This window comes from Neolamprologus brichardi, chromosome 2 (genome assembly GCF_056152115.1).
Source record: "Neolamprologus brichardi isolate AB-2024 chromosome 2, ASM5615211v1, whole genome shotgun sequence".
Taxonomy (NCBI): Eukaryota; Metazoa; Chordata; class Actinopteri; order Cichliformes; family Cichlidae; genus Neolamprologus; species Neolamprologus brichardi.
The window spans coordinates 3,491,412-3,518,580 of NC_142105.1; the positions used below are offsets into that span (position 1 = coordinate 3,491,412).

The 27,169-nt window shown below is 41.4% G+C and overlaps 2 protein-coding genes across 3 annotated transcripts; both read left to right on the plus strand.

Annotated features, from left to right (window-relative positions):
• The first annotated feature begins 1,027 nt into the window (after positions 1-1,027).
• Positions 1,028-2,617, plus strand: LOC102776824 (heterogeneous nuclear ribonucleoprotein A0-like). The gene has a single exon (XM_006804537.2). The coding sequence runs from the start codon at positions 1,095-1,097 to the stop codon at positions 1,965-1,967; it is 873 nt and encodes a 290-aa protein (XP_006804600.1). The 5' UTR covers positions 1,028-1,094; the 3' UTR covers positions 1,968-2,617.
• A 3,024-nt stretch (positions 2,618-5,641) lies between these two features.
• On the plus strand, positions 5,642-25,754 carry klhl3 (kelch-like family member 3). Of its 2 annotated transcripts, XR_015719641.1 has the most exons (16): positions 5,642-5,799; positions 7,450-7,584; positions 8,816-8,922; positions 9,010-9,131; positions 11,761-11,923; positions 12,146-12,255; positions 18,421-18,537; positions 19,312-19,461; positions 19,556-19,673; positions 21,459-21,656; positions 22,214-22,315; positions 22,409-22,537; positions 22,903-23,043; positions 23,448-23,591; positions 23,715-24,307; positions 24,492-25,754. XR_015719641.1 is itself a non-coding variant. In XM_087846188.1 (15 exons), exons 1-15 carry the CDS (start codon positions 5,642-5,644, stop codon positions 23,741-23,743), a joined length of 1,923 nt encoding a protein of 640 aa, XP_087702314.1. In that variant the 3' UTR covers positions 23,744-25,754. The 2 variants fall into 2 exon arrangements, 1 of the variants encoding a protein (XP_087702314.1); XM_087846188.1 differs by having other exon boundaries at positions 23,715-25,754.
• The last annotated feature ends 1,415 nt before the right edge of the window (positions 25,755-27,169 follow it).

Here is a 27,169-nt window from a genome sequence, read left to right on the forward strand (position 1 = left end):
GGTTTTGCCTGCACATTGCTGCATGTTTTGGCTAAATAACTGGCTGAAATAATAGTTCAATAGTGGCAATAATAATAAAACCTTGGTGGTACCTTTTAACTAAATATATTTTCACTTGGTTACAGTTGGTGTTTTGCAACATGTTTGCCAAACAAGATAAAGAAGTATGTGTTAAATGAATAAATTATATCCAATCTCAGTTACCACAACTGAAAATTCACATAGAATTAAATTAACATAATTTACATTTCAGATCTGCACGACCACTAACATTGAAGTTTAAATGGCTTGCAGAACAATCTCCACAAGGTGCCCTATCAAAATGTCTTCTTTTTTTTCAATCAGAAATTAGGTGGATCAAACTAAGAAGCTGAATTTCACAAGAAAAATGCTTTTCGTGTGTCAGAATATGTGATTGATGGGAGTTATTCGCTTCTGTCGGGCTCAAATTGTGTTCCAGGAACAAGGGGGGAGGGGCGCTGAGAGAAGTTGCGTTTATTGCGAAGCGCCTGCCTCCAGCTAACCTAATTTATTAAGGCTGTAGGCGACTTCAGATTTTCTCTGATCATAATAGTTAAACAGCGAAATGACTGCATTTCACAGCTGTAATTGCTGGAAAAAGACTGCAACAGCCAGTCGTGCAGAGCTAATATACACTTAAAAAAAAATAAAACATATAATTCAGGCTTATGAGTTTCGTTTATTTTAGGGTTGAACGTGGTTCACGTACACACTTGGAAAAAATATATTTTGTCCCAGTGGGTCTAAAGTGCGACACAAAATAAAACACGGATTGACGTTTTATGTGTTTTAAGTGAAATTAATGGGGGGTGTAGCTTTATTACTGTATTCGAAGAAAAACAAAGATCGAAATTCACGCGGTCCTTTTTCAGGAAATTAAGATTTCCGATGGGACCTGAAGGGAACAGGACAGTGACGCCAATCGCGCGCGATTGTGAGGGGGTGATTTGGTTTAAGGTGACCAATCAGCGAGAGGAACGTCTTACGAAGACGTGAGTGAAACGGCCCGCCCTTACGTCGGTTCATTGAAGAAGAGGGACGGTCTGAGCTGCGCACCATCCTCCGGAGGAACCATGACATCCAAACTTTGTAAGCTTTTTGTTGGGGGATTGAACGTGGAGACCACCGATGAAGGCCTCCGCAAGTACTTCGAGCAGTATGGTACCCTTAGCGACTGCGTGGTGGTCATGAACCAGCAGCTTGGACGTTCCCGCTGTTTCGGTTTCATCACCTACTCCACGCCGGAGGAGGCCGACGCAGCAATGGCCGCTAAGCCACATGTCGTCGAAGGCAACAACGTGGAGGTGAAAAGGGCCATAGCGCGAGAGGATGCCAACAACCCGGACATACTCGCCAATGTCAAGAAAATCTTCGTCGGCGGCGTGAAAGACCACATCGTTGAGGAGAACCTGACCGAGTACTTCTCGCAATTTGGCGCGGTGGAGAAGGCCGAAATCATCTCCGACAAGCAGACCGGCAGGAAGAGAGGCTTCGGCTTTGTCTTCTTCGAGGATACCGACTCCGCCACCAAAGCGGTCCTGACCAAATACCACACCATCAACGGGAACAAGGTGGAGGTGAAAAAGGCTCTAACCAAGCAGGAAATGTCCACCAGCGGCCGGGGAGGAAGGGGTCGAGGGAGAGGGATGCAGAGTTACGGCGGCGGAAGAGGCGGCGGCGGCGGCAGCTACGGAGGAGGCTACGGCGGTAGTTACGGGGGTGGCTACGGCTACGGCGGGGGCTATAACGGGGGGGATGGCTACGGGGGCTACGGGGGATACGACGAATACGACAGCCAGATGGGTGGCGGGTACAGCAATGGGGACTTTGGGGACGGCTATGGACAGCAGCACTCCAGTTATGGAGCGATGAAGGGGGGCAACTATACTTCTTACCGGAGCGGGGCTCCTTATAACAGGGGTGGTGGATTTAGCAGCGGCTACTAATGGCGCCCTCAAACGATGAGAGATTCATTTCTAATTGAAATGGACTTGATTTACACACACGAGCTACACATGTCCAGGTAGGGGGTGAGAGGTGGTCTTCGAGTTCAATTAAAAAGAAGCAACGCCCATCACCCACACAGCCTGCTTTCTGGATCCCATCCACCCCCCACCAGGACTTCCCTTCTTGTCCTCTTATTCCACACGTTATGGACTTTAATACTAAGAATTGTGAATTATTGAACTGTATTTTGTTATGTTGAATTCTTTAAGTATAATTTGTCAGTCACTGCTTCAAATGAGAAAAATCGATTGTTTGATTTGCAGATCCGTCAGTTTTGCCTGTTTTCACACCATGAACTCAGGGTTTTAGGTAAAGTTTGTGGCAGTGTCCGGCAGCATGGGACTGGATTTCTTCAGCTTCTTGACCCTAAAACTTTTTTTCTTTGCTCTCTTTTGTTTATTGTTTTGAGAAATGTCAGGGACTATTTTCACTGTACTCTTGCCCCACTTTCCCGTCCCAGTTTTTCTTTTTGTTTTCTATTTTTGTTTTTTGTTTTGCCTAGATTAAAATCCTTTGAAATTCATGTGTTCAGCTCACCCCCTATGTTTTATTCTGCTTTTATTAAAGTTTTTAATGTTTTAAAAATCTATCTAATCTCGCAGTCTTAATTCAGATCAACAGAAAGTGCTTTTAAACCCCCCACTTTGGGAATAATTATTTTTATTTCCTTTTAAAATCATTAAACTCTCCTCTTTAAATTGGATTCAGGAAGCGACCACTAGGAGGTAGTATTGTCTGGAAATCATGGATTTCTGCTACATCGGCCATTTTGGAGGTGGTGAATCACCAAAGCAGTATTTTGTTATTCCTACACAACATAAAAAATAAACGAGCATCCTCATTTTGATTAACTGCTTTGTTTTTTAAGACTTACCAGTTGTCTTTTTATTTTTCCTCCATATTGCTCTACAGAAATGCATCGATGACAGGTTTTTCCACAATATCTGGCTCCTAAAACCCTCACACATTCAGCCAGCTGATAAATATTTTCACCTGGGAGCAACCAGTATTTAGTGTCCATTAAACAAAGGGAGAGGTGTTACGTATTTGCAGATATAAATGAACGTAACCGGCTAAAATGTGCACCAAATCCGCTTGTGTAAGGGCTAGATGTCATCAGCAACACCTACATGACCTACAAGATTTTATGGAGGATAGTAGGTGCACAGGCAAAGGAAGAATAAAGTGAGAGCTCTCACTCTGAACCTGTTTCTGGTTTGGAAAATATCCAAATACTGGGTGTTTTTATATGAAAGTATTTTTCTTTTTAACATTGAGTGTTGTAACCTGATGTTGTTACAGCTGTACACTGCATTTTATCACTCCTTTCATGCCTGATTTTTATAAAGCACGTTTAGTAGCATACATTCATTGTTTGACTGAATTATTTTGGCTTTAGATTAAATGGAATGAGAGTTGGAAGAGACCTCGAGCGAACTTAAAACTGAATGCTAGTCTTCTATTATCAGTTTAGTACATGGAAATGCACATACTCATCACAAACCTCACCTAAGAGGTCTGGAGATGAGAATGTGCATTTCCAGGAAGGAAAGAGGAAATCAGAAATAAATGCAGAAAACAGGCCTGGAAAACCTCTGATTGTAACATTTCTGTGCAGCCTTGCCTTGTATCCTGTTTAATATATTTAATGAAAAGTTACATGTCACAAAAGGTTTGAGCATTAATTTGTAATGCTTGTTTTGCAAAGTATTTTGAGCATAATCTTGCTAAATACAATGCTTTATTTAAACCACATTAACAGATCCTAATAAAAAAATGTAAAATAAAACTCTAAGGAGCAAAAATGATCCCCCGGGGTGTCGAGACTTAAGCACGAGCAGCAGAGAAAGACAAAGTGCCGCTGACACCTTCTCTCTTATTTAACCACATGTATTGTGCACAAGCGCAGACTCTAAATGAATATTAATGTGAAGCACCTCTCACATGCCAAACATGCTTTTCCAGTGTATTTCAGCGTGCCCATGTTCAGCATGCTTCCCAGTGTTTACTCCCTGTAAACTGTATGACAACCTCCCTTCAAGGCCACCGTACAGGGATCTAGGTACAGCTTCCCCAAAGGTCACACAGAGTTCAGTTCTTCAGGCACAGGGTTGCAGGTTTTTATTTATTTATTTTTTTTCACAGGTTACAAAAAGGATTTTAAGTCAACTTCAATTCATAGAGAGTGAGATTAGCAATATTAAATGAGGCTAACTGAGAAGGTTCCGGTGTATAACTCCGAGTGCTGTTGACACCAACCCGTTCAGTGTTTTACAACAGCAGTAAAATCTCTGACTCACAGGAAGCCAGAATAAAGCTCCGATCACTGGACAGATGTGATCCACTGGCTGTGAATGTAAAATACTAAGTCAAACAGTGAGTGGAGCTAGAAAGATTTATTATAGAGACGACCATTATTTACACTACGCGCAGAACTTGATATGTAATTTTTTTAATTGTAGTCCAAAGAGTTATTTTTTGAGCCACTTTTATAATTTGCTGAATCCCTCGCGGATAGTGCATAAAAGTGCTAATACAAAGCCTATAAGCATTTTATTTGAACCTCAACTGATAGAAGAAAGTTCCTCAAGTTATTTTTTGTTATTGCTGAAGTAAACTAAATGCATGTTTGTGCTGTTAAAATAGGAACAATTAACTTATAGAAATAGTTCTGCATACCCCTTTTGCTCAAAAGTGAATTCAAAGGGTGTCTGACTTACGTTTGAAAGCTCACAATAATGGGTGGGAATTTTGCTTCGTGGTATTTGCAATCACTGAATGCTCCCATAGATTTTAAAATGGGACACTTTCAGTGGTACCAGATGTGACTATTTGTATTTGACTCCTAAGTAAGCATTTTATGGTACACTAATAGACTAAATGCAGGCCACCAGTTGGTAAACAACCCTCCAGTAAGCAATTTTGGATTGTACAATCTTGCTATTTAATAAAACCTAAATATTCATAATGTGGGCCTATTTAAGATGTGATTTTTAAGTCATCTAATTTCTTTTACTTTGGCAGTGCTTCCATCGCAGAAAATGGCTTTATTTTATGTCTACAACGTTGCTGCATTTCCTGTTATCTTAAGTAGCTGGTGACGCCCCTCCTTTATACCAGGTGATGGATTTCCATTTTCTTGTTAGAGTTGAAACAGTGATTTGATTAGCCAGATGATGGAAAATCAATTGTACTCATGTAGTCCTGCAAATGCAAAAGCATTTATTGACTGTGCTGCCTTTCTAGTGCAAATGGACACAACAGGCATTGAAACGCATTTTCTTTTTAGTTAATCGGAATATCTGAATTATAATCATCCAGCTAATTTAAATTCAAATCAGTTGTGTTTTTAAGATAAGAGAAATTCAAGTTTATCGTGAGAGGAGCATTTAGTAATTTCAGGGAAATGGTGATCCCTGATCCTGTTTTCACTGGAAATGAAAACAAAAAACTAGTGATACAAAGAAAGAACGATGACAACAAACGAACCAAAAGCGACTCATAATAACTCTTATGAAATTGTGGTCTTGTTGATAATTCTTGTCATTACTTATTATCTTTCAAAGGTCGGCTTACTGTGTTTTAATACAGTTTGTATAACTATTTTTAAAAAATGTGCATAAAAATAAAGGGAGTGAGTCACCATATAAAACCATCTGTGTATGCGGAGTTACTCATCTTTCTAATAGACGATCTGCGTGCAGCCGGCCGCTCGGCGCTCATGCCCGCTGTGTTCTCTGACTCCGGGAGGATGGACGGTGTGTCGTTGGGGTGAGTTGGCTCATCGGTGGGGATTATGTTTTCTAAAGATGGGATTCAGGCTGCTTCTGCATCTGCTGGATGACATTTGAACCTACGCGATGTAGTGACCAGAAATCCAACACAGACAGCTCGAGAGCTCGCTCACAGCACGCGAACTCGCGGCTAGCTGTGTTGACTAGTTAGCGCCCGTTAGTCAGCTAGCATCACTGGCTGCTCAGCTGATGGCAGCCTACCAAACCAGACTGTAGATAGTTGACTGAATGTGGGTTGGTTTGTAATTATTTTTAAAGTAGCTTAGAATACGATTTCAGTTGATATTCATGGCTGTCATAAGGTTATATGTTAGTTAGCAATGCTAGGAGCTAGCTAACTTAACCCACAACAAACTTAAAATGAATTGAACAGCTTCCTGTTGATTTGGGGTTTTTTTGGACGCATGAAGACAAGCTTACCGTAAGCTGTTAAACAAAAACGAATTACCGGGCAGCTACTGTGACTTTTCAGTGCAGCATCATAAATTCTTCGAAATGCTTGATTATCTGTGGGTGAAAAGACGGCTTGTTTTGAGAGTTAAGATAGCACATCGTACAGTACATGCACGGTGGAGACGGCCAAGCACTGTTTAAATAAACAGTGTCGGACAGAAAAACCGCTATCAGATGTGCTTTCAGCTCGCTGCAGGTCACATTTGCTTGTAAATTAATATCCTAAGGTTCGGGTCTGTATGCTCTTTCTCCCCCCATTTCTTTGTAAGCATGTGTGAGGGCTTCTTTTTCTGTGCAGTTCCCGTGTAAAAGAAGTTACCAGTAATATGCACATGCCATATGTGTGGCAGATGTTTGTTAATCTTCCACAGGAAATGGGCACTAATTGCTTAGCTCGTTAAGAAAATGAAACCCTATATGTTGTGGCTGCTTTTAGCCTTTTTAAAGGATGCACTGACCATAAAATGTATCCAGCTTTAATCCTTAATAAAGGATAGGGTCAAAGAACACATTTCCTCCAATCATCTTGAATAGAGCAGGTATCCTCAGTTAAATAGACATGCTTGAATGGTTATTTGGTACCTTTGGATTAACACGAAGATGACATCCATCAGTCTAATGCATCAGCTTTGAGTATACAATACTCATTTTTTTGTAGTTTGCTTCCAAGAAGCCAGACTCTGTTGTTGTTTGTCTTGAGAAATCCAAACTTTCTACTTAACACTAACCAGTTAACCATTCAAGGATAAGAAGGCACCTAACTCAAGGATGAGCCAGTGTTGTATCTACACAAAGACGTGACACAGGATCTGAAAGATGCATATGAACCTTCAGTTGATCTGTCTACTGTTTGCTGAAGCCTTATCAGAAATGGCCTCATTGGATAGGTGGCTGTTCAAAATCTGTTCTTAAGGGAAATGAGGAGACAAGGCTGAGCTATGCCAAATTACATAAGAACTGGACTGTAGCAACAAATTTTATGGAGAGAAGAAGCCGTATAAAATTATTTTTGGTTCAGATCATCCGTATGTACAGAGGAGGTGAGGGGAGATGTACAACAGTGAGTGTCTACAGTCATCTGTAAAAGATGGTGGAGGCTTTGTTATGGTTTGTGGTTGCCTTTTGTCATCATCGCTATCCGCTGATCCAGACACTGCCTCTTATGTCTTACCAGTCTGGTTGCCACACCGGCCTCACCGCGTCCACCATGTGCCACCGATTCAGAAGAGGACACGGTGAATGGAGGGATGCACACCTTCAACCAGACGCACATGAGGAAAGCGTTTCAGTTGATGAACGACCTGAGGAGGTGCGTTGCTCAAATTGTGGTTTCTACCGTTTGGTTTTAACTTGAGAACGAAGAGGCCGCATCGAGTTTTGCAAGCCAGAACGGACATGCAAGTCTTCGCTTGTTCACCTGGCTTGTCTGAAAAGTGCAGCAGTACATTACTTCTGCCTGACCTGAACTGTTGCATTTTTAAAGAAGAGACTTCAACTGCAAATCGCTGTCAAACAGCTACTGGCAAACCTCTTCTGTTGGGTGGGGATGTTTTATTCTGCACATGCATGACAAAAACGACTGTGGGCTTGTTAATCGTGAAATGTGAAGCTCAACACAACTGGCCCAGATTCATGTATTTTACTGTGATATTTCATCAACTGGTGATGAATACCAGAGTTTTTTGACTTCAAAGGTGCTCCTCTTCTCTGGCTCTTGAGTGCAGATTTAACTTCACATTTGTACAAAAAACATTTTAATAATTCTGTCTTATATTTTTGACGCAACTCAAATAATCCCTCCAGAACTCTCAATTGACAAAGCAACTAATAGCATTAATGCTTATCTGTTGCTCTATTTTGTGTTTATCGTATGTCTGTGCCATATTTATGTTCTAATGTCAGTAATTTTTTTTAGTCTTTATCGAAAAGTGAGTTAAATTCTCTTTGTTTCAATTCCTTAATCTCATAGTGTTACTGCCACATGTCTGTTTAGATTTACTTTCTAATAAACGTCGTGTTTGTAGGTGTGTAACATTAGGAAATTGAGTGTTTCTGCACAAAAATAATGACGAATCTGAAAATTGCAAATGATAAAATCAGCAGCGCGGTGGTTAGCACTGTTACCGCACAGCGAGAAGGTCCTGAGTTCAATTCCACCATCAGGCCGGGGTCTTTCTGTGTGGAGTTTGCATGTTCTCCCCGTGTTTGCGTGGGTTCCCTCCGGGTACTCCGGCTTCCTCCCACCGTCCAAAGACATGCAGCTTGTGGGGATAGGTTAATTGGACAATCCAAATTGCCACTAGGTGTGAATGTGCGAATGAATGTGAGTGCGAATGGTTGTTTGTCCCTGTGTGTTGGCCCTGCGACAGGCTGGCGACCTGTCCAGGGTGTACCCCGCCTCTCGCCCTATGACAGCTGGGATAGGCTCCAGCATCCCCCGCGACCCTGAAAAGGATAAGCGGAAGTGAATGGATGGATGGAAAATCAGATGTCAGTTGAAGGTTCTCGTACGTAACGCCGTCTGTTTGTCCTTCCTCCAGTAAAAAGATGCTGTGTGACGTCCAGCTGGTAGCCGGGAGCGTCGAAGTGCCAGCTCACAGGGTGGTCTTGGCGTCCTGTAGCCCTTACTTCTGTGCCATGTTCACGGGTACATGCACACTATTGTTTGCGCATTGTGTATGATGCTGCACACAGTTGTGTGTATGCTTAGCTGTGTGTGTCTGTGTGTGCGCAGGTGATATGAGTGAGAGTAAAGCTCAGCAGGTGGAGATCAGAGAGGTGGACGGTCAGACTCTGAGAAAACTGGTCGACTATATTTACACAGCAGAGATCGAGGTCACAGAGGACAACGTCCAGGTGAGAATACTATATTTCCTTCCCATTTCTCCTCTCTTATGGTGGCTTGTGTGTTCATTTGAAGACTGCTTGTGCTTTAAAACGACTCTTGTATATTAGCAGCAATAACATAATCACCTTTGCTAATAACGCCTATCCACCTAGCCCTGTAAGCTGGTCGTCTCCTCTGTTTAATGGTTAACAGTGGAGAAGTAAACAGGGAGCTGCATGTTAAAGCATCATGTTGTCACACTTTCTTTTTCCACACTTGTTTAACAAGTTAGATAATTATATCAAAGTGGTGCTGCTGCTGCTCCAAGCATAAGTCTGGCTCTTACAAAACCTCCTTTGTTTTAAGAAGGAAATTTGTAACTTGCTGCCCTTTTTCTTTATCCCGACCTTTGTTTTTGTTCACAAGTACAAGAAAGAATAACTGCATATTAATCCTGTTTGAGGTGGATAAAGGCTTTAATTTTTTTAAACACTGTTGCTAAACTATAAACTAAACACATATTTTGAACTGTCCGTCTTGGGGAAAGTGCCTCTATTTACCTGTTTTAAGACCTAAATTAATTTTAATAAAAGTGTGTTGCTCACAAAAGCTTTTTAGTGATATTATTGTTTTTGTTTATAATCATAAAAGTGTTTCAGACACAGCTGCATAATACCTGAAAGGGATTGTCGTCATTTTAAGTCTTTCCCTTTTATCAGGATGGTCCGATTGGCCGTGTTTGAGGAGCAGATGTTTACTGCCGAGGACAAACACAGAGCTTTCTGTGGGTTTTTTGCTGTGAAAGCACAGCGCTGAGGCTTTGGTTCGCTCGGTGGCATTAACATGTGGTAGCTGCATTACTTCTCTCACAGCTCAGCTTGATCCAGCTGCAGGCAAGATACTTCCTCTGATTATTAGTGCAGGAAGTGTGCATGGAGGAGGCAGGAAATCCTCCAACTGTTAGCAGCGTGCCTTGCTGATTGGCTCTCAATTTTTGTGTTTGTGTGTTTTGACAAAAAAAAAATCTGTAAAAAGTTGGATTTAGACTTTTTTTTTTTTTTTCTTGGAAGTCAGTGTTTCTCTGTACTAGAAATGTTTTTGTTTTGCTCGCAGCCGTGTGTGTGTGTGTGTGTGTGTGTGTGTTTTGTGTCACAGCTGCTGTAAACAGAGTTTCACTGGGCCTGATGCTGTGTTTTAGAAGATGCAAGGCTTCGGGGCAGCTGTGTACAGGAAACAGAGGACACAGTGACAATACTCACTGTGTGTGTGTCTGAAGAAACAGCGAGGTGTTGAGGCAGGCAGACACTGACCTACTTAAACTAATGAGTAGCTTTGTTAGCATCAGTTTCTCAGCAGTATCCTAGATGCTTGTCACAAATGTTGAAATGGACAAAAAGCAGCACCCGTTTTAAAAACATAGCCGTAGCCAAAAAACGAGGGCTGGTCTAGAAAATAGTTTCAAGTGGCCAAGGTCAGTGCTGATCGAGCAGTAAGTGTTAGTTGCCAGTTGAATGTGTGCAAACTCTTATTTGGTCTGCTTATTAATCTTTTTTCTTTTTCATCTATCTTTATGTCACAGTGATGAGTTTAGCATTATATCTAGTGTTCTAGTGTTGCTTTGTTTTTAACACAACAAAAAGAGGCAGATTTATAGTGAAAATGAAGGTTAAGCTTTACAATTTCTCCCTAATTGCAGTAAGTTACAGGATCTTCTTTAGTGGAAAGAGGCACACATAACTGAAAATGAGTTGCTGCACTTTTACCTACCAAACAGAAGCAGGTTCAACAGGTTCATATAACAAAATCAATTTCAGGTACTTGAATAATGTTTCCAGTGTTCCTAACTTCAGCAGATAATAGAACATCAAGCTCTTTCTCTTTTTCACTTGTCTCTGCAATTCTCCTTGTAACTGCTTCGAGTCTTTGCTCGTAGCGAGGCTGCCGTCTTCCTGGCTCTGAGCTCTGGATACCTTTAGCTTTTTTAGCCTTTGTCAGCCTCAGTTAATGTCAGTGTTCAGCAAGATGAAGGTGATTGTGTATTCATGCCCAGTGAGAAGCTTTCATGTTAGCGCGTGGCCGTCAGTGTGTATGTGTTGTGCATGCACGAATCAGACTGGCTTGTAATCATATATGAGGTCGACTCTGGTCAGGACCAAGGACAATGGCTATTGGCCGATTATGGTCCCGGGCTGGATTTATTTATTTTTCATTGCTGGTAAAGAAAATAGAGAGATGAAGAATTGCAGAAAATTGTTAAATCCAGATCTTTGTGTTTATAAACTTTAAGCATAGCTGACATGTTTGTGACCTTTCGTTTTAGAGGCTCTTGCACTAAGTTGAAAGTCTTGCAGGAAATGGTTTAGTAGCTCCTCATTCAAAGTAGAGATCAAAACCAAATGTGAGTTTCTTTACTTTAAGGAGCTTGCAAAGAAAAGCGTCTGGACTTTTTTAAGTTGCTTGAAGACGATTCACCTCTCATCCGAGAAGCTTCTTCAGTTCTGTCCGATCCTTAAAGTTAATCCTACTGATAAACTTACTGGGTATCAGTTTGCTTCCTAACCTGTGCTGATGAAGTCTTGAGTTGTTTACACTGGGAGTGGCTGTGGAGGTAAACTGCTAACTCAACTTTTTGTGACTTTTTAAAAAAACAAATATTAGGTACTGTTGCCTGCAGCCAGCCTCCTCCAGCTGATGGATGTGCGTCAGGTTTGTTGTGAATTCCTGCAATCTCAGCTTCATCCCACCAACTGCTTGGGCATCAGAGCCTTTGCTGACCTGCATACGTGCACACAGCTTCTCAACCAGGCTCACGCTTACGCTGGTAAGATTTTTGTTTTTTCTTTCCCTATTCACACCACATAATCTGTCACTTTGTGAGTTGGCTGATTTATGAGGTGTTTAAAATCCGACACGAGTCTAGGGAATACATTAGGTGTCTTGGACAGCAAAGAGATTATTTTGGGGGGAAACAAACATGTTTTCATTTCAGCTTTGCTTGCTGGGACAATGTTTAATGTGTGCTGTGGATGTTTGTGTCTCTCAGAGCAGCATTTTACTGATGTGGTGCAGGGCGAGGAGTTTCTGAGCCTTTCTCTGCAGCAGGTGTGCAGCCTCATCTCCAGCGACAAACTCACCGTGTCAACAGAGGAAAAGGTCAGGCGTCACCATAAAGATGGATATTTTTATTTTTTTAAAGATGCTTGAGTGAAAATGAAATCCATCACAGATTTTCACTTCAGTGATCACAAAATCTCTGAAGTAAAGCAGACTTCAGAAAAAGGGACAGTAAAGCCAATTAAATTAAGAGTCCTCCCACACTTGCTGTGTATGACGGGCTGAATCTGACAGCAGACGTATATTCCTGGGATGGCGCATCTGTCTGCAGTTAACCTGTCAAACAGCAAGAGTTTGATGTAGCAGCTGTGTGACATGCTGCTGTCAGAGCACTGACAGCAAAGGTTGATTCAAACATAAACACGGGGAGTCGGACGCTGTCACGCTAACCATGAAGCGCCAAACAAACTGCATCAGCAGACACAGTCATTCAGCTCTGATTTACCTGCTGCAGCTGTTTTGTGAGTGGATTAAATGAAGTGAGTGGATTAACTTCTTGAGGTCATTTTTGTGTATTGTCTCAATTTGACTTTGTTCTTCCATCATGTGAGTGTTCATGCATCATTGAAACAGGGTTCCCTCTATTAACCTCTTCGTTGAGAGGAGAATAACCCAAATTGCATCGTTTTTATTGCTTTACAAGTCTTGCACCCCACCCTTATTTCTTTATATTTTGCAAGGAAAATTGAAAATGGGTGCAGTGATGGATTGAAATGTGCAACGCTATATAAAAATACAGTATATGAGGCAAAAACAGAATTGGTATAAACACAAAGGAGCTTGACAGTCTGTATTTGCTATGATCACCTTTATTCTTAAACAGACGGACTCTTAAAGAAATTACTAGAACGCTTGTCTGAGTTGTCTTCAGGAATAGTTCTCCAGGCTTTGGATGTTGGTGGCTGCCTTCTTGTTCTGTTGTGTCAAGATGATCCCACACTGCTTCAGTAATGTTGAGGTTTGGGCTCTGGTTAATCCAGTCCAAATTTAAATTTGGATTCATCACTTCATCAAAACCGTTGCCACTGGTCTTCAGTCCACTTCTCTTCCTTAACACTGGACGTCTCGGAGAGCAAACCCACCTTCCAGCCAAATGGCTGGTAGGCTTTTAGCTATATCCTTAATCACCTGTGAACTGCTGCTTTTGTTATAAATAAGGTGGGGCCATGCTGAGCCACAAGGAAACTTGTGTTTCAGTTTGCCATCTTAGGGAGAAATCAACACACATGGGTGTATTTCATTTGTTTCTGAGATTTATTGATAAAAACAGTACCAAAAAACAAACAACCATTTGTACACATATTTACAAATAATAATAAAAAGTGAGTGAGTACATTTCAACATTTTCAGCAATCACTCACAATCCTGGCACTGCCATGGTATCTCTAGTCTGCATTTACCACACGTGTATCTGTAGCAGTGAACACATCGCACAGTGGCGTGATTGTTCTTGCATTTGTGTTTGACCTGACACATGGCTCTTTTTCCAGGGCTAGGTGTGGAGGGTTGTGTCCGAAGCAACTGTTCTTTTCTTGCCTTCTTCCCAGCCACATGAGAGTTAGCCAACTCTCTTGCAAGCTCCACCAGGAAGTCCACCCGTCTTTCCTGTGTCCCGGTGCATGCTTGATACAGCACATGTGCATTCAGTGCTGCCATGTCAATCATGTTATAGAACACGGCAACTGGCCAGCGCCGTGTTCCTCTGCGGACAGTGTACTCCCGCACCATTTGGTCCATCACATCCACGCCACACTTTGTGGTGTTGTAAAGGGTGACAGTGTTTGGCTTCCTTTTGGTGGTGTTATCAGTCTGAACCACGCTGTGCATGCTGCTAAGAATATAGACTGTCTTCTTCCGTTTGGCCGCATACGCCGTCAGCGTGGCAGCAGAGGTTGAAAACACCTAAGAAATAAGATAAATTGTTATTTCCATAGCACTTTTACACACAATGAAACACAAACGTAGAACCACAAAAGACCTGCAACATACCTGAGTGGTGAATTCATTGCGATCTGTGTGTCTAGCGGATTGAGGAATTTCCCGGCGAATCTTGTTGACTGTGCCGAGGATGGTGGTTTTCCGTCTAAGAAGTTTTTGGGCAAGTGAAAGCGATGTGAAGAAATTGTCCGTGGTAACATTTCTGCCCTTGTCTAGGAATGGTTCCATCAGCCTCATCACTACATTTTCAGACAGTCTCTCCCCACTGGGATGATTGGGGTCCTTGCCAAGATATGGGAAGACATTGCAAATGTACTTGGATTTTAGGTCGCAAGCCACCCAAAACTTGATCCCAAACTTGTCAGGTTTACTTGCAATATACTGCAGGAAACAGCACTGAGTCTTTGATGGGAAAAGCTGTTCATCAACGGTGATATGCAGACCAGGGTTGTAGCACGTGATGCAGTTGGTGACAAATGATCCCCACACACTGGAAATTGCAGCGAACTTATCAGACTTTGCTCGATCACTGCGGGTGGACTTGTCATCAAAGCGTAGGTGTTGCATGATGTCTTGGAAGCGGTTTCGCGGCATAGTTCCAATGATCTGTGGGTTTCCCAGGTTTGCTGACCAGCAGTCACGAAGTAATGGAACCCTAGTAACCCCCCGCAAGATGACAATTGCAATAAATGCCATTAGTTCAGGGAGGTCCATGAACCAATCAACATGCTCTGTTTGCTGTGCATGTTGAATAGTCCATTCTTGAATGCTACGAAGCATGTCAAGAGTGATGAAACACAGGAAGCTCTGAAGGCGACTCGAGATACTTTTCCTGGCCTTAGCCGTTGGCTCTCCATCTGCAGCGTACGCTTCTATTGGGGTGAAAGCGAGAGAGGTCCCCACCTGTTCTTCACGCCACACTGTGCCATCTTTTGCTGTGTCAGTCCCCAAACGAGCTCTCTTTTTAGGTGGAGAAGCAGTCTCCTCATCTGCAGTGTGAACAAATTCAAATTGTGAGCAATGGGAAGGTCAAACGTAATCACAAATGCATGCATAGATACTAATTATAATTCCAGTATCTCCTCCTCTGTATCGGAATAATGTCTGAAATCTCTTACTTACTACTAGAGATGGCACGATACCACTTTTTTATGTCCGATACCGATATTATAAATTTGGATATCTGCCGATACCGATATGAATCCGATATAGTGTGTTTTTTAATCAATAAAACGTTTTTTTAATATCTTGCTGCATTTTGTATAAGTTTATACTCAAGTTTAAATAAATAACAACACTAAAGCTATTCTGTTATACCTGTATGTTTAAAAAAAAAAAAAAAAAAAAAAAAAAAAAAATACAACAAAATATTTCATAGTTCAGCAATACTGATCAATCTAATAAACTTAAACCTGCTCCATCCTCCCTATTCTGGTATTTTAAAGAGTACTTAGCAGAAATATCAAGCAACCTAACTAATAGGGTTGCAAACTCCCAGCAAAAAAAAAAAAAAAGGGAACCACCCCCCACCCTCCAGCTCATGATGCTTAATCGATGTAATCAAATTTAATTTGATGCAGGGGGAAAAATGCACAGAAAGAAATTATTTTTCAAGAATAATTAAATAGATTCAACATCTTTCTTCAACAGAATTGCAGACTGCACAGATGGTACCTTCCCAAAGGAAAAAGTAGTATAGCTTACTAGGGTATATTAGACTTAACAGTTACTATATACAGTAATGGACTTCTATATATTTTACATCAGATTAAAACTTTGGGTGTAAGAGTCAGATAATTATTTATTAAAAGATAGATATTTTAAATGAGAACAAGAAAAAAGTATGTCTTTGTGCCCCCTTTTCCCTGTTCATGCCCTATCGGCCCCCCTGGCTAAACTTTGCTAGATCCGCCCCTGCACAGTTACCAGCCGTCAGCTACGTAGAAAAAGATCCTGGTGTAGAAAGTAATATTAAATAAATTCTAACAACAGCTTATCAAGCTTAATAGTGCTGCTGTTTTTCAGCCGCTGGTTTCCTCTTTCTGGTGAGAAGTGGACCAAAAACTAAGAAGAGAGACGGACTCGCGACAGAAAAGCCGATCAGCTGATCATTAATCAGTTTCACGATTGAAGTAGCAGCAGGAGAGAGAGAGAGGGGGGGGGGGCAGTCGCTCCACATATCTGTTGTTAAGCTTAAGGTGGGAATGCATTACAAACATTCAGAGATGAACTTACACACTTGCTTTACTTCTCTCCGAGGAAAACTTCCTCGGAGATGAAATGCTGGTTTGCTAGCAAGGCTACAAATACACACAGCGGCTCTATCACGTGACGCATACTGCTGCGACGTGCTACGGTTATGAGCCGAGTTACGCCGTGTAGCAAGCTTTGTGAGGTGCTTTTTTGATATTTAATGGATCGGATTACATTTTTTATTTCTCGCCGATATCCGATCCAGTAATTTGGGTCAGTATCGATACGTAATATCGGATCGGTCCATCTCTACTTACTACATCCACTTACTTGTTTGAAATGAAATAGGAAACAATATGAAATGAAACCTTACCGGAAGACTGATCAGACAGCTCTGAGTCCGAATCCGGCTGAAGTTCTAGGTCTTCTCCATCCGAGTCACAAGGGTTGACTTCACTCAGGATCATTTCCAAGTCCTGCTGAGTTGTGAGTCTTCTCTGCATTTTCTTTCCTTGGAGAGGAGGTCCGTACACCACAGAATTCTTCAGGGCAATGAAGGATTAGGCCAAGTGCAGTGAGATTATATCCACCTCAACACAAAAGGAAGTTCACAGCTTTTAGCAGCTCCCCCACACACACACACACACAAAAAAAAACAAAGAGGCAGTTAGAAATCAGCAATCATTCACACACCCCCCACTCCCATCCAGAATTCTCAGGTAACGACCTAATTTACATATGAATTGATACTAAAAGACGAGCCAAGTTAGCTTCCACTTGGCTGACAGGGTTAGAAAAGTCTGGCTTCTTAACAGCCACCCTTCCCCTCACACCATTTTTGACGAGGCTTTAACAAACGAATGGCTCAACAAAAGGGCCAGTTGGGTTTTTGCTGGATTTTGTCCCATTTCTTAAGGACGTAACTTTCAGATAGTGATTTATTTGCTGGTAGTTTTTAGCTCCCAGTTGCCCATTTCTGCTATTTGACTAGTTTCCTCTAATCGTGGAAGTGCATACTGCCACAATAAGTTAGGTTTCCACCTAATAGCACTTTGGTATTTGCCCTACTGGTGGAAAAACACAATTTCTATGCTCGTCAAACTGTTATCTTTGGTGTTTTTTCATAGATTCAGCTAAAGAAATGGGAACAAATTGTGTTTGCATTTCTGACAGGCTTTCTAGTAATGAACTGTGTAAAGATGTGATTTAAAACAGTTTTTTTTGCTAGGTTGTTTGTTATGTTTAGACAAAAACTGGTGCATCCCTTGGTTTGGGTGAGCCTTTTTATGCTTGAATGATTCATAGGTGAATGATTCATCACTGTTAAATTAAAAACAATGAAAATGTACAGTACTGGTTGTGTTCTAGTTGAAATAAATGGCAGCAGGAGTCTCTACATTTTTACTCGCAGTGCCCGTCTGAGGACATTCGACGTGCTGCCTTGTAAAACGTTGCCAAGATCTCTTTAACCCTGGAAGATAAGAGTCTTGAGAGGTTTTGAACAATTGTCCTCTTAATCTCAACTACCATCGCTGGTGTCCTTTGTGCACAATGTGAGGGGCACGCAGCCCCCCCTTTGCTCTTGTGGAGCTGCCCTACAGGCAATCAAGAGATAAATGGGACTGAAGTGGCACAATGAATATGAATGTGGTGTGGCATGAAACTAGTGTCTGCAGCCTCTGTTCTGTTGATTGCTCCTGGGAGCGATCAGTCTTGAAACTTCACGGCGTCTACAAAAGAGGAAAGTCGTTGGGATTATGAGGTGTTGTGTATTTATACACTGGTCTCACAGTTTCAGTCTCAGCCTGCACATTTCTAACATCCAGCAGTCACGCCCTCTTAACTTCAACAAGGGGATGGGATCAAATTGGGCTTGTGTCAACAGGTTTTGTTCTCAGTTTTAAGTTTTTGATCCCAAAAGTTTTCAAACTTTCACGCACCCCCAAAAATGTGGAGTACTGATGTAGATAAGCACTCGTAAAGACAAAGTGGGAGTCTATGTAATAAACCGCTGTGGTCGCTTCTACCTCGGAGCAGTTTCACCATATCCTTCATATTTTTCCTTGTTCTCAGGTGTTCGAGGCGATGATATCGTGGATCAAACATGATAAACCAGCTCGTCTGGAATACATGCCCAAACTAATGGAGCATGTGAGACTTCCACTGCTTTCCAGAGATTACCTGGTGCAGGTAAAACAGATTCTGTTTAAACATTATCGCTCTTTGACCAACAGGTGACGGGTTAATCATGGCTTTCAGTCAGCCATCAGATAGACTTGAATATTCAAAAGAGCTTTTTTAAACCTAAGACTGCTATCGCTCATTATGTGATCTAAAAATCTCCTCTGGCCAACCCACAACTTTGACCCTCACACTAGTGTATCAAGCATTTCCTTCATTATGTTGTCCTTGATTTGATTTTTAATGATTTGCTTGTTTAGTTTCTCAAATATTCAGCTCATAGCTTTGTTTGCCGTACCTCGATGGCTCGTCCCAGTTGGGAATCGCTGCTCTAAGATATTCGACTAGTTTCTGGCCTTTAGGTTGGATAACAAAGTCTCTCCCACAGCTACAAATGGTTTTCATCACAGTATGTTAAGAAGAGTTGATGTTGAAATAAATCAGTTTGTTCATCTTTGTGCAGTACATTAGTCATCATGTTTGTGGGCCAGCTGCCACAATTAGTGTGCCTACATGCAAATCTTTCAGCAGCACTGATTTTTTTTTTTTGCTCAAGTCACACACAAGAAACCGGTTTCCCACGTAATTATTTTCTCTCTCCTCCCACCTGTAGTGTTCATGTCTCTGCCACTGTTGCCACATTTTAAACGGGTATTGCAACAACAGAGGGACTTGATGAAAGGAGTTATTACATTTAGAAATGCCTCCAGAAACTGAAAGGCTGAGTACTCAACAATAATCTACTGTATCTTCATCTTGAATGAAATCTGATCCCTGTTTCAGATTGTAGAGGAAGAAGCTTTGATAAAGAACAACAACACTTGTAAAGATTTCCTCATAGAAGCAATGAAGTATCACCTGTTGCCTGCTGACCAGCGTCACCTCATAAAGACTGATAGGACGCGACCACGAACTCCGATCAGCATCCCAAAGGTACACGCAGAAATGTGCCAAAGCTGAAGGTTTTTAACATGAAACACACGTGTGCGCTTGTATTTTCTTACTGTGGGTCTGTGTGGACGTGCAGGTGATGATTGTAGTGGGTGGTCAGGCTCCCAAAGCCATCCGCAGCGTGGAGTGTTACGACTTCCAGGAAGATCGTTGGTACCAAGTGGCCGACCTGCCCTCTAGACGCTGCCGGGCAGGTTAGTTCATTACCTGGTGTGTCTAGTGACATCTGAGAACAGCGGGTTGGATAATACTGCTGCATATGCACTTTTGATGGAAAAATACAAATAATGGCTGCATTTGAATCAGTTTTTGGGACTGTCTGCACTGTTCTCAGGGAATTGTGTACCGTCCAAACCTTATTTCTCACCTCTTATTTCCACATTTGTTTGTGGTGTGTTGGATGCCCTGTAGTGTGTTGACAGGAATATATGGTCTTATATACAAGGTTAAAATGTGTATTATATAGGATCAATAAGGAATTTACGGTGCATTAATATTTCCTTATTTATCCACTTTTTAAGGTTTACATGTATATTTTTGCAATGGTGGTGCTGCATTTATGTTCAATGACTAATCTATATACATGTATACCTGTACTAGTCTGGCTTTATCCAGATTACTCAAGCCTACATATATGTATGGACCAAAACTACTGACTCTGTAAGGTTCCTGCACTCCAAAATAGGGCTGTTCCATATAACGATATATATCGGATGACGATATAAAAACGTCTATCGTTTCATTTTACGCTATCGTTTGTTTCGTGGTGTCGCAAAATAAACTGTTTACGGCAATATTTTTTCATGTTTTGATGGTCGCTGTAGTGGCTATATTAATTTATTAAAGTTCTCTCTTTCTCTTATATTTAATATAACCACACTACGGACGGACAAGCGCCTGTTTTTATGCGTTGTCGTTAGCAACAACGACGGTAACACCTTCGCGTGTCCGCTTGTTTATCTTCCACATAAGCCTTTCACAATAAAGCTCAAGATCCTGTTGAGACTTTTCAAAATAAACTGAATCACGTGAAAGAGCAGATTATTTACAAATGAGAATTAAAAAAGACGCCAGGTGCTAAAAAATAAACCTTAGACTCAAACGTTAGAACAGGCTTTTCCCCGCAGCACGCCGTGTAATAAATACTCACAAAGAAAACGGCGGCCGTTACAACTTATGTCTAAAAATCGTTTCACGCATCGGTTAAAACACTCGACTCCAGCTACATGACGCCCAGCTGGAAACACTTCCCGCAAGTCGAGCTGCCCGAGATTCACAGAATTTACTGAAAATGTTACATTTTTGTGATTTATATCGTTATCGGATGATAGATGTCTTATATCGGGATATGAGATTTTGGTCATATCGCACAGCCCTACTCCAAAAGCATTGAAAAAAGGAGGAAAGACCTCCAACAATCAGTAGAACAATGCAGCAGACCAACTGTGGTCTAGTAGAGTCTTCTGAACGAGGTTCAGCAAGGGTGTAACAAAGACCGTTAAAGATATAAGGCATAGGTGTCAAACTCTGGCCCGCAGCCTAATTACATTTGGCCCGCGAAGCCATACCAAATTACTATCAGAGCTGGCCTACTGCTATTATACAGCTTTTATATTTGGGATATATATATATATATAAATAAATTAGTGTTTAGTATTAAGCTTTGCTTGTTCCATATTCAGTTTTTCAGCAAAACACGTCCATAAGAAAAGATTCATTCTTATATCTGGAGGAATAAATATATTTCAATAAATATTAACGTTAGCCCGCGACTTTGTTCCAGTTTTGAATTTTGGCCCACTGTGTGTTTGAGTTTGACACCCCTGATATAAGGATTCAAGACAGACTTTGTTTAGAAACCAACATGTCAGAAATGCACGTTCTCGTGGTTTCCTCATAGAAGCGATGACTTTTGGAAACCTGCGTTTAAATGTAACAAGCTATGATCTCATCCCCAAATTCTTTGTCTTGTTTCCCAGGTGTGGTTTCCATGGCGGGCCGAGTGTTTGCGGTCGGAGGTTTCAACAGTTCGCTGCGGGAGCGTACGGTGGACGTGTACGACGGCACGAGAGACCAGTGGAGTGCGGTGTCGAGCATGCAGGAGAGACGCAGCACGCTGGGAGCCGCTGTGCTGGGCGATTTACTGTATGCTGTGGGAGGCTTTAACGGAAGCATAGGTACACATAATGCATATAGCTATTAATAGCAGTGGGTTTATGCATAATGTGCCCGTTGGTAACACAAATAAACACATTTTTAAAGTAAATTTCAGTCGGAATAGATACAACATTTGTAACATTATTGCAGTTTGTGAGCAGCAACTGGATGTGTGATAGTTCTCAGAGGGATCTCATTGCACTGCCTTCAATTAATATAAAAATACTGATTATGAACTGTTTATACTGGAGGAAATTAAAGTAAATTTCTATGCAAGTCAAGAAAAATATTTTCATTTTAGAAAAAAAGTTGTTTTTCCTTGGTATCATCATCTGACTGTTCTCTCTCATTTGATACATTTGCTTGTAGTGGCACAGCACTCTTATGCTCTATTAAACCCCATTAAAACACGGGAGGCAGCAGATCCATTTTCTTCTCACAACACATCTACCAGCTGGGTGTAGAACGCTCACAGACTGATGTGATAACACACTCGGTAACCCTTTACCGCAAACCTTCGCTTCCAGTCTTTCCCATTTCTACATCTCTCCCTTCTTTCTTTGCATCTGTGTCTCAGGTCTGTCAACAGTCGAGGTTTACAACTATAAAACCAACGAGTGGACGTACGTCGCCTCCATGAACACCAGACGCAGCAGCGTGGGTGTAGGGGTGGTTGATGGTAAGAATGACTTGTGTGTCAGCCATCAGAGTGAAAATCCAAGCTTTAAATATGTATATGCGGTGTTTTTAACCTGTTTGTGTTTATCTGTAGGTAAACTGTACGCAGTAGGGGGTTATGATGGTGCATCACGCCAGTGTCTCAGCACAGTGGAAGAATATGACCCAGTGTCTAATCAGTGGTGCTATGTAGCTGAGATGGGCACACGGCGAAGTGGAGCAGGTACATCCACACAGGGAGCAGCATCACAGCTCAACCCGTAGTATTCAGGAAAAATTGAAATTTCCATCAGTGGGATCCAAGTGAATGCTCACATACTCTGATCATAATGTGTTGTGTAATATCAGTATTAGAAGCGTCTAATCATCCCGATCTATGATGGTGAATTGGCCTTTTTCTAACCATTTAACTGGTAGAAACAGCGCCCCCTGGTGGACGCTAACTGCTTTGTAAAAACAATCTGAACAAAATCAGAACTTGTTTTGTTAAAGTGCTTCATTTGTGGTGAATTTGCACTATATTTTGGGTTTTGGAGGATTTCACTGTCACCGTCTCCTGATATTTATTTAAAAAATATTTTTGTCCAGGTGTGGGTGTGTTGGGTGGTCAGCTGTATGCAGCAGGAGGCCATGACGGTCCTCTGGTGAGAAAGAGCGTGGAGGTGTACGACCCACAGACCAACACCTGGAGGCTGGTCTGCGACATGAACATGTGTCGACGAAACGCAGGTCAGACTGCGGTCACACGTCCACAGCATCTATCGATCTATTTATCGTACGCTCTGGCTAAAGCTTTATGAAAAGCTGATGACTGCCTTTCTTTTTGATCCTTGAGTTATTTAAATTGTTACTAATAAATAACTATTCAGCTGCCGTTTATGGGTAAGAGAGCCATTTATTAGATTTACATGTACAAATATTTACAATATTTTCTTGCATGATGTTCAGATTGGCTTTAAGATGTTCATGTAATCTTCTGGCCTGTGCTTTAAAGATATTAGATCTGTAAGAGATGACTAAAAACCTTTAAAACATACGTAAACGTGGTGTATGCTGATTATTTTGTAAATTGGGTCATTTAATGATAAATGTGCTGATCTTTAAAATAAACATGTTACATTGCTCCCCCCCAGGTGTTTGTGCCATTAACGGGCTGCTGTATGTGATTGGTGGAGATGACGGGTCCTGCAATCTGTCCTCTGTAGAGTTTTACAACCCAGCCACAGACAAGTGGAGCCTCATTCCCACCAACATGAGCAATGGACGGAGTTATGCTGGTAGGTCTCCTTGCAGGCAGTATTTCTACAGTACTGGGAGAAATGAACGTGACAGGCTGAACACGTATTACCTGTTTGTAAATCTGCTTTGTCTGATTGGTCGTCCCGTTCTCGTTGTTTCAGGAGTCGCAGTGATTGACAAGCTGTTATGACGGCATCGGCTCCACATCAGCGAACTGAAGCTCAGCAAGCAATCAGGAAAGCGGAACAAACACGAGACGCCCTCAGTCTTCAGCTAACACGATCGGAAATGATCTCAATTTTTTTTAAATTATTTTTTTTTATATTTTTTTATTTTTAGGGGGGTACATCTGTTTTTTGTTTTTTGTTTTTTTTTTGTTTTTTTCTTGTCATTTCAATTCAAGCTGTGTCAGATCCTGTTTGAGGGCAGTGTTGCACTGGATAAGAAGCAGCAGCCACAGGAGAGTGGGCTTTTTCAAATGCTAAGCACACAACCAGCAGCTGTAATAAGACTCAAAGGAAGGAAGTGATCCTAGTGGACCAAATGGAGACGTACGGTTTTCTTTTTTTGGAGAATTTCCTGGAGAATTAAAGCTTTGAAACATCAGCTGAGGAAGGAAAAAAGAAACAACTTGACTCGATGGACTGCACAAAGGTTTCAGACTGCTCACAACATCGTTGAGGCGTCGACACTCCAATGCTGGCCTGTGATTGGCTGCTGCAGGAACATCATTCACAAGATTATTGTAATCTGGGTGAGCAGTTGAGACCTTTCTTCTTCTTTTTTTAAATTATAGGACTCACCCAGCAACTCTGCTCAACTTTATTCTGAGGGGTTGAGCTGGTTCGCCTCCAAGAATCCTGGACCTGGAGAGCTGCACAGTTCGTGTAAAGAATGTATAAAATATGCAAATTAAGAGTGATATTTAATATTTTTAGGGGCTCTGACCCAGGCCGGTTGATGGGACTTTGATGCTGTTGTCGACACACTACTGAAGCACTGATCACTTGCACTGACTGACGCAGAGCGGCGGAGCGGACACACCGACCGACCTCTCTCTGACTGACCAACGAACTTGATTGCTGACCTGCTGTCAGACAGATGGACGCTCAGCTGTGTCTGATCGCACTCACAGGAGCTTTTACATTCACTTCTTAAAGGCCAATAATTGTAAAAAAAACTGTATGCCAGTTTGAATCGTAATCAAAAAAATGCTGGAGATGTTTTTACCGCTTAAGTAAATTAAGAATCGAACGTGTCAAAAATGCACTGTAGTAATTCAGCTGTAATGTGTAAAACATGCAGATTTAACATTTTATTTATTATTATTATTATTATTATTATTATTATTATTATTATTATTATATTTGGTTGAATTTTATCACACAGCATTTATCCGCATCCAAGTCTCATAATGTCACGTTGTGCCCCCGTCTGGATGATGGTGGGTGTCTTTTAGATGAAGATGACTGACTGGTGCCATGGCTTTTGAATGAAGAGAGTTTTATATATATATAAAAAAAAAAAAATGTTTTATGTAACGTCGACTTTTGTAATTTCCGTTTTTGATTTCCCTAAAATCATGACATAATGATTAACCTTTCAAAGCAGTCTCACAAAGAACTATAAATATACATAGTTCTTAAAATTTCAGACTTGGAGTGACTTGAATTTGCTCGAGATATATGAATGGATCACTGTGAATATTCCAGTTTGGGGTGTAAATGTGTGTAAATTTCTTCTTCTTATTTTTCAGGGCTCTACTTAAAGCACAGATCGCACTCTGAGTTTTAGACACTTAACTAAAATGGGTGAAACTTTAGAGAGATGCACTTGGCAGCAATAAGAGGTGATTTCAGAGCCTCCCATCAGCACTTGAACGCATCACCAAGTATTTTTGCTTTCTTAGATCTTTTCTTCACCTAAAAAATTAAACCTGCTCACACTTACCTGCATCTGTCTCGAGCAAATTTAAGTGTTTATTAGCGGACGTTCACATTGCTCCACCAGAAGCATTGGGATTTTTTTTTTTTTCTAAAAAAACAAAGCTATGATAACAATATGCAGTTTCACGTAGATGGCAAATTAAACCCGTTTGGTCATGATTATGGTGATTTTTATCGAAGCTTCAGGTTATAATGATGTTCTTACAGCAGATGTTATATTTTTTAATATAAACTGTGGATGTTGTGAATGAAACGGCTGCTGTTGTGAGTTTGTTAACTTTGCCTTCTATGGAAAGTAGTAAGCAGCTGGTATTGAGTGAGCAAGTGCACAGTGGTGGTTTCTAATCAGCCCAAATACATAACATTTATTGCCACAGTAGATGATGTCCTGTCTGTCACACCAACCCTCTGCACACCTCCTTCACTAACAGCTATGAATCGTTTCGGAGAACTTCCTCCTTCCTGGCAGCTCCATGTTTAACATCCTTAGTCCAATATATCCACTTTCCCTCCTCTGCACGTGTCCAAACGTTCCAGCCTTGCATCACTAAGTTTGTCTCCAAATCGCTCAACCTTCTGCTGGCTCCCCCCACCTCTGCAGGCTCTCTACTCTCACAACAGGTTGCAGTTGCCATCTACAAAACTCATAGGCCAGGGAGACTCCATGATCCCACCCCAACCTTGAACCCGTCTGTCACTGCTCCCGTACGGCTCACCACTATCTCATTGTCTTAAATCTCCTGCACCACACTCATATTCTCTGCCACTCCGGGCTTTCTAAGATCCTCTATTTGCAACCTGTTATATGCTTTTGTCTAATCCACAAAGACACTGTGCAGCTCCTTCTGGCCTTCTCTGTATGTCTCCATCATTACATCTCTTTGTGCTCTTTGCATGATGCCATCTTCCTCTTGACAAAGCAGCATATAAAACAAAACAATCTATTTTAAGGGAAATTATTTCCTTTTATAAAGAAGCAAACCTTTAAGGAGAACGTTTGGAAGAAAATACATTCTTAATGCTTAATTTATTTTAAAGGTGTGTGTTTTAAAAGCAGTTGAATGAGTTCGGATGAAAAAGAAAAGGGTCCAAATACTTTAAAATACTCCATGTGGGCGTGGTCTTGGTTTTGTTGACAGGTGCAACTAGCCTAATTAGCTACGGTGCCGAATGTAGCAGTTGCTATTAACAGTTAGCCATTGAACTATTTGTCAGGATACGTGTATGCCGCAAGAAGAGCCTAGCGGGAGGTGAGTTTGAATTAATTTTCGTTACCGTCATTTGTTGCCCTCTCTACCATGCTTTTAACTTTAAATGACCACACCAGGTGTAACACAGAGAGGGGCCGTGTTGTTGCATACTGGAATAAATTAACAGACTTGTTAAGTCCTCGTTTTAGTAGTTTGTAAGCCAAACCTGCTAAGCTAGCGCTAATGTCGGTGTTCTGAAAAACCATCCTACTCTGACAAAACGGCCTACCCGTATTATAATTTGACGGTGACTTGCGACTAAATCTAACCATAACCCTAACCATAACCTTAAGAAGTATTCCGGATGGGTGAGAGAAAAAGTAGTTAATTTGGCGTTGGTGATGTGCGCATGCGCCGCGTCTGCGCAGAAACATTGGGTAGGATGTTTTTCCAGGTAGGATGGATTCCCAGAACACCTGT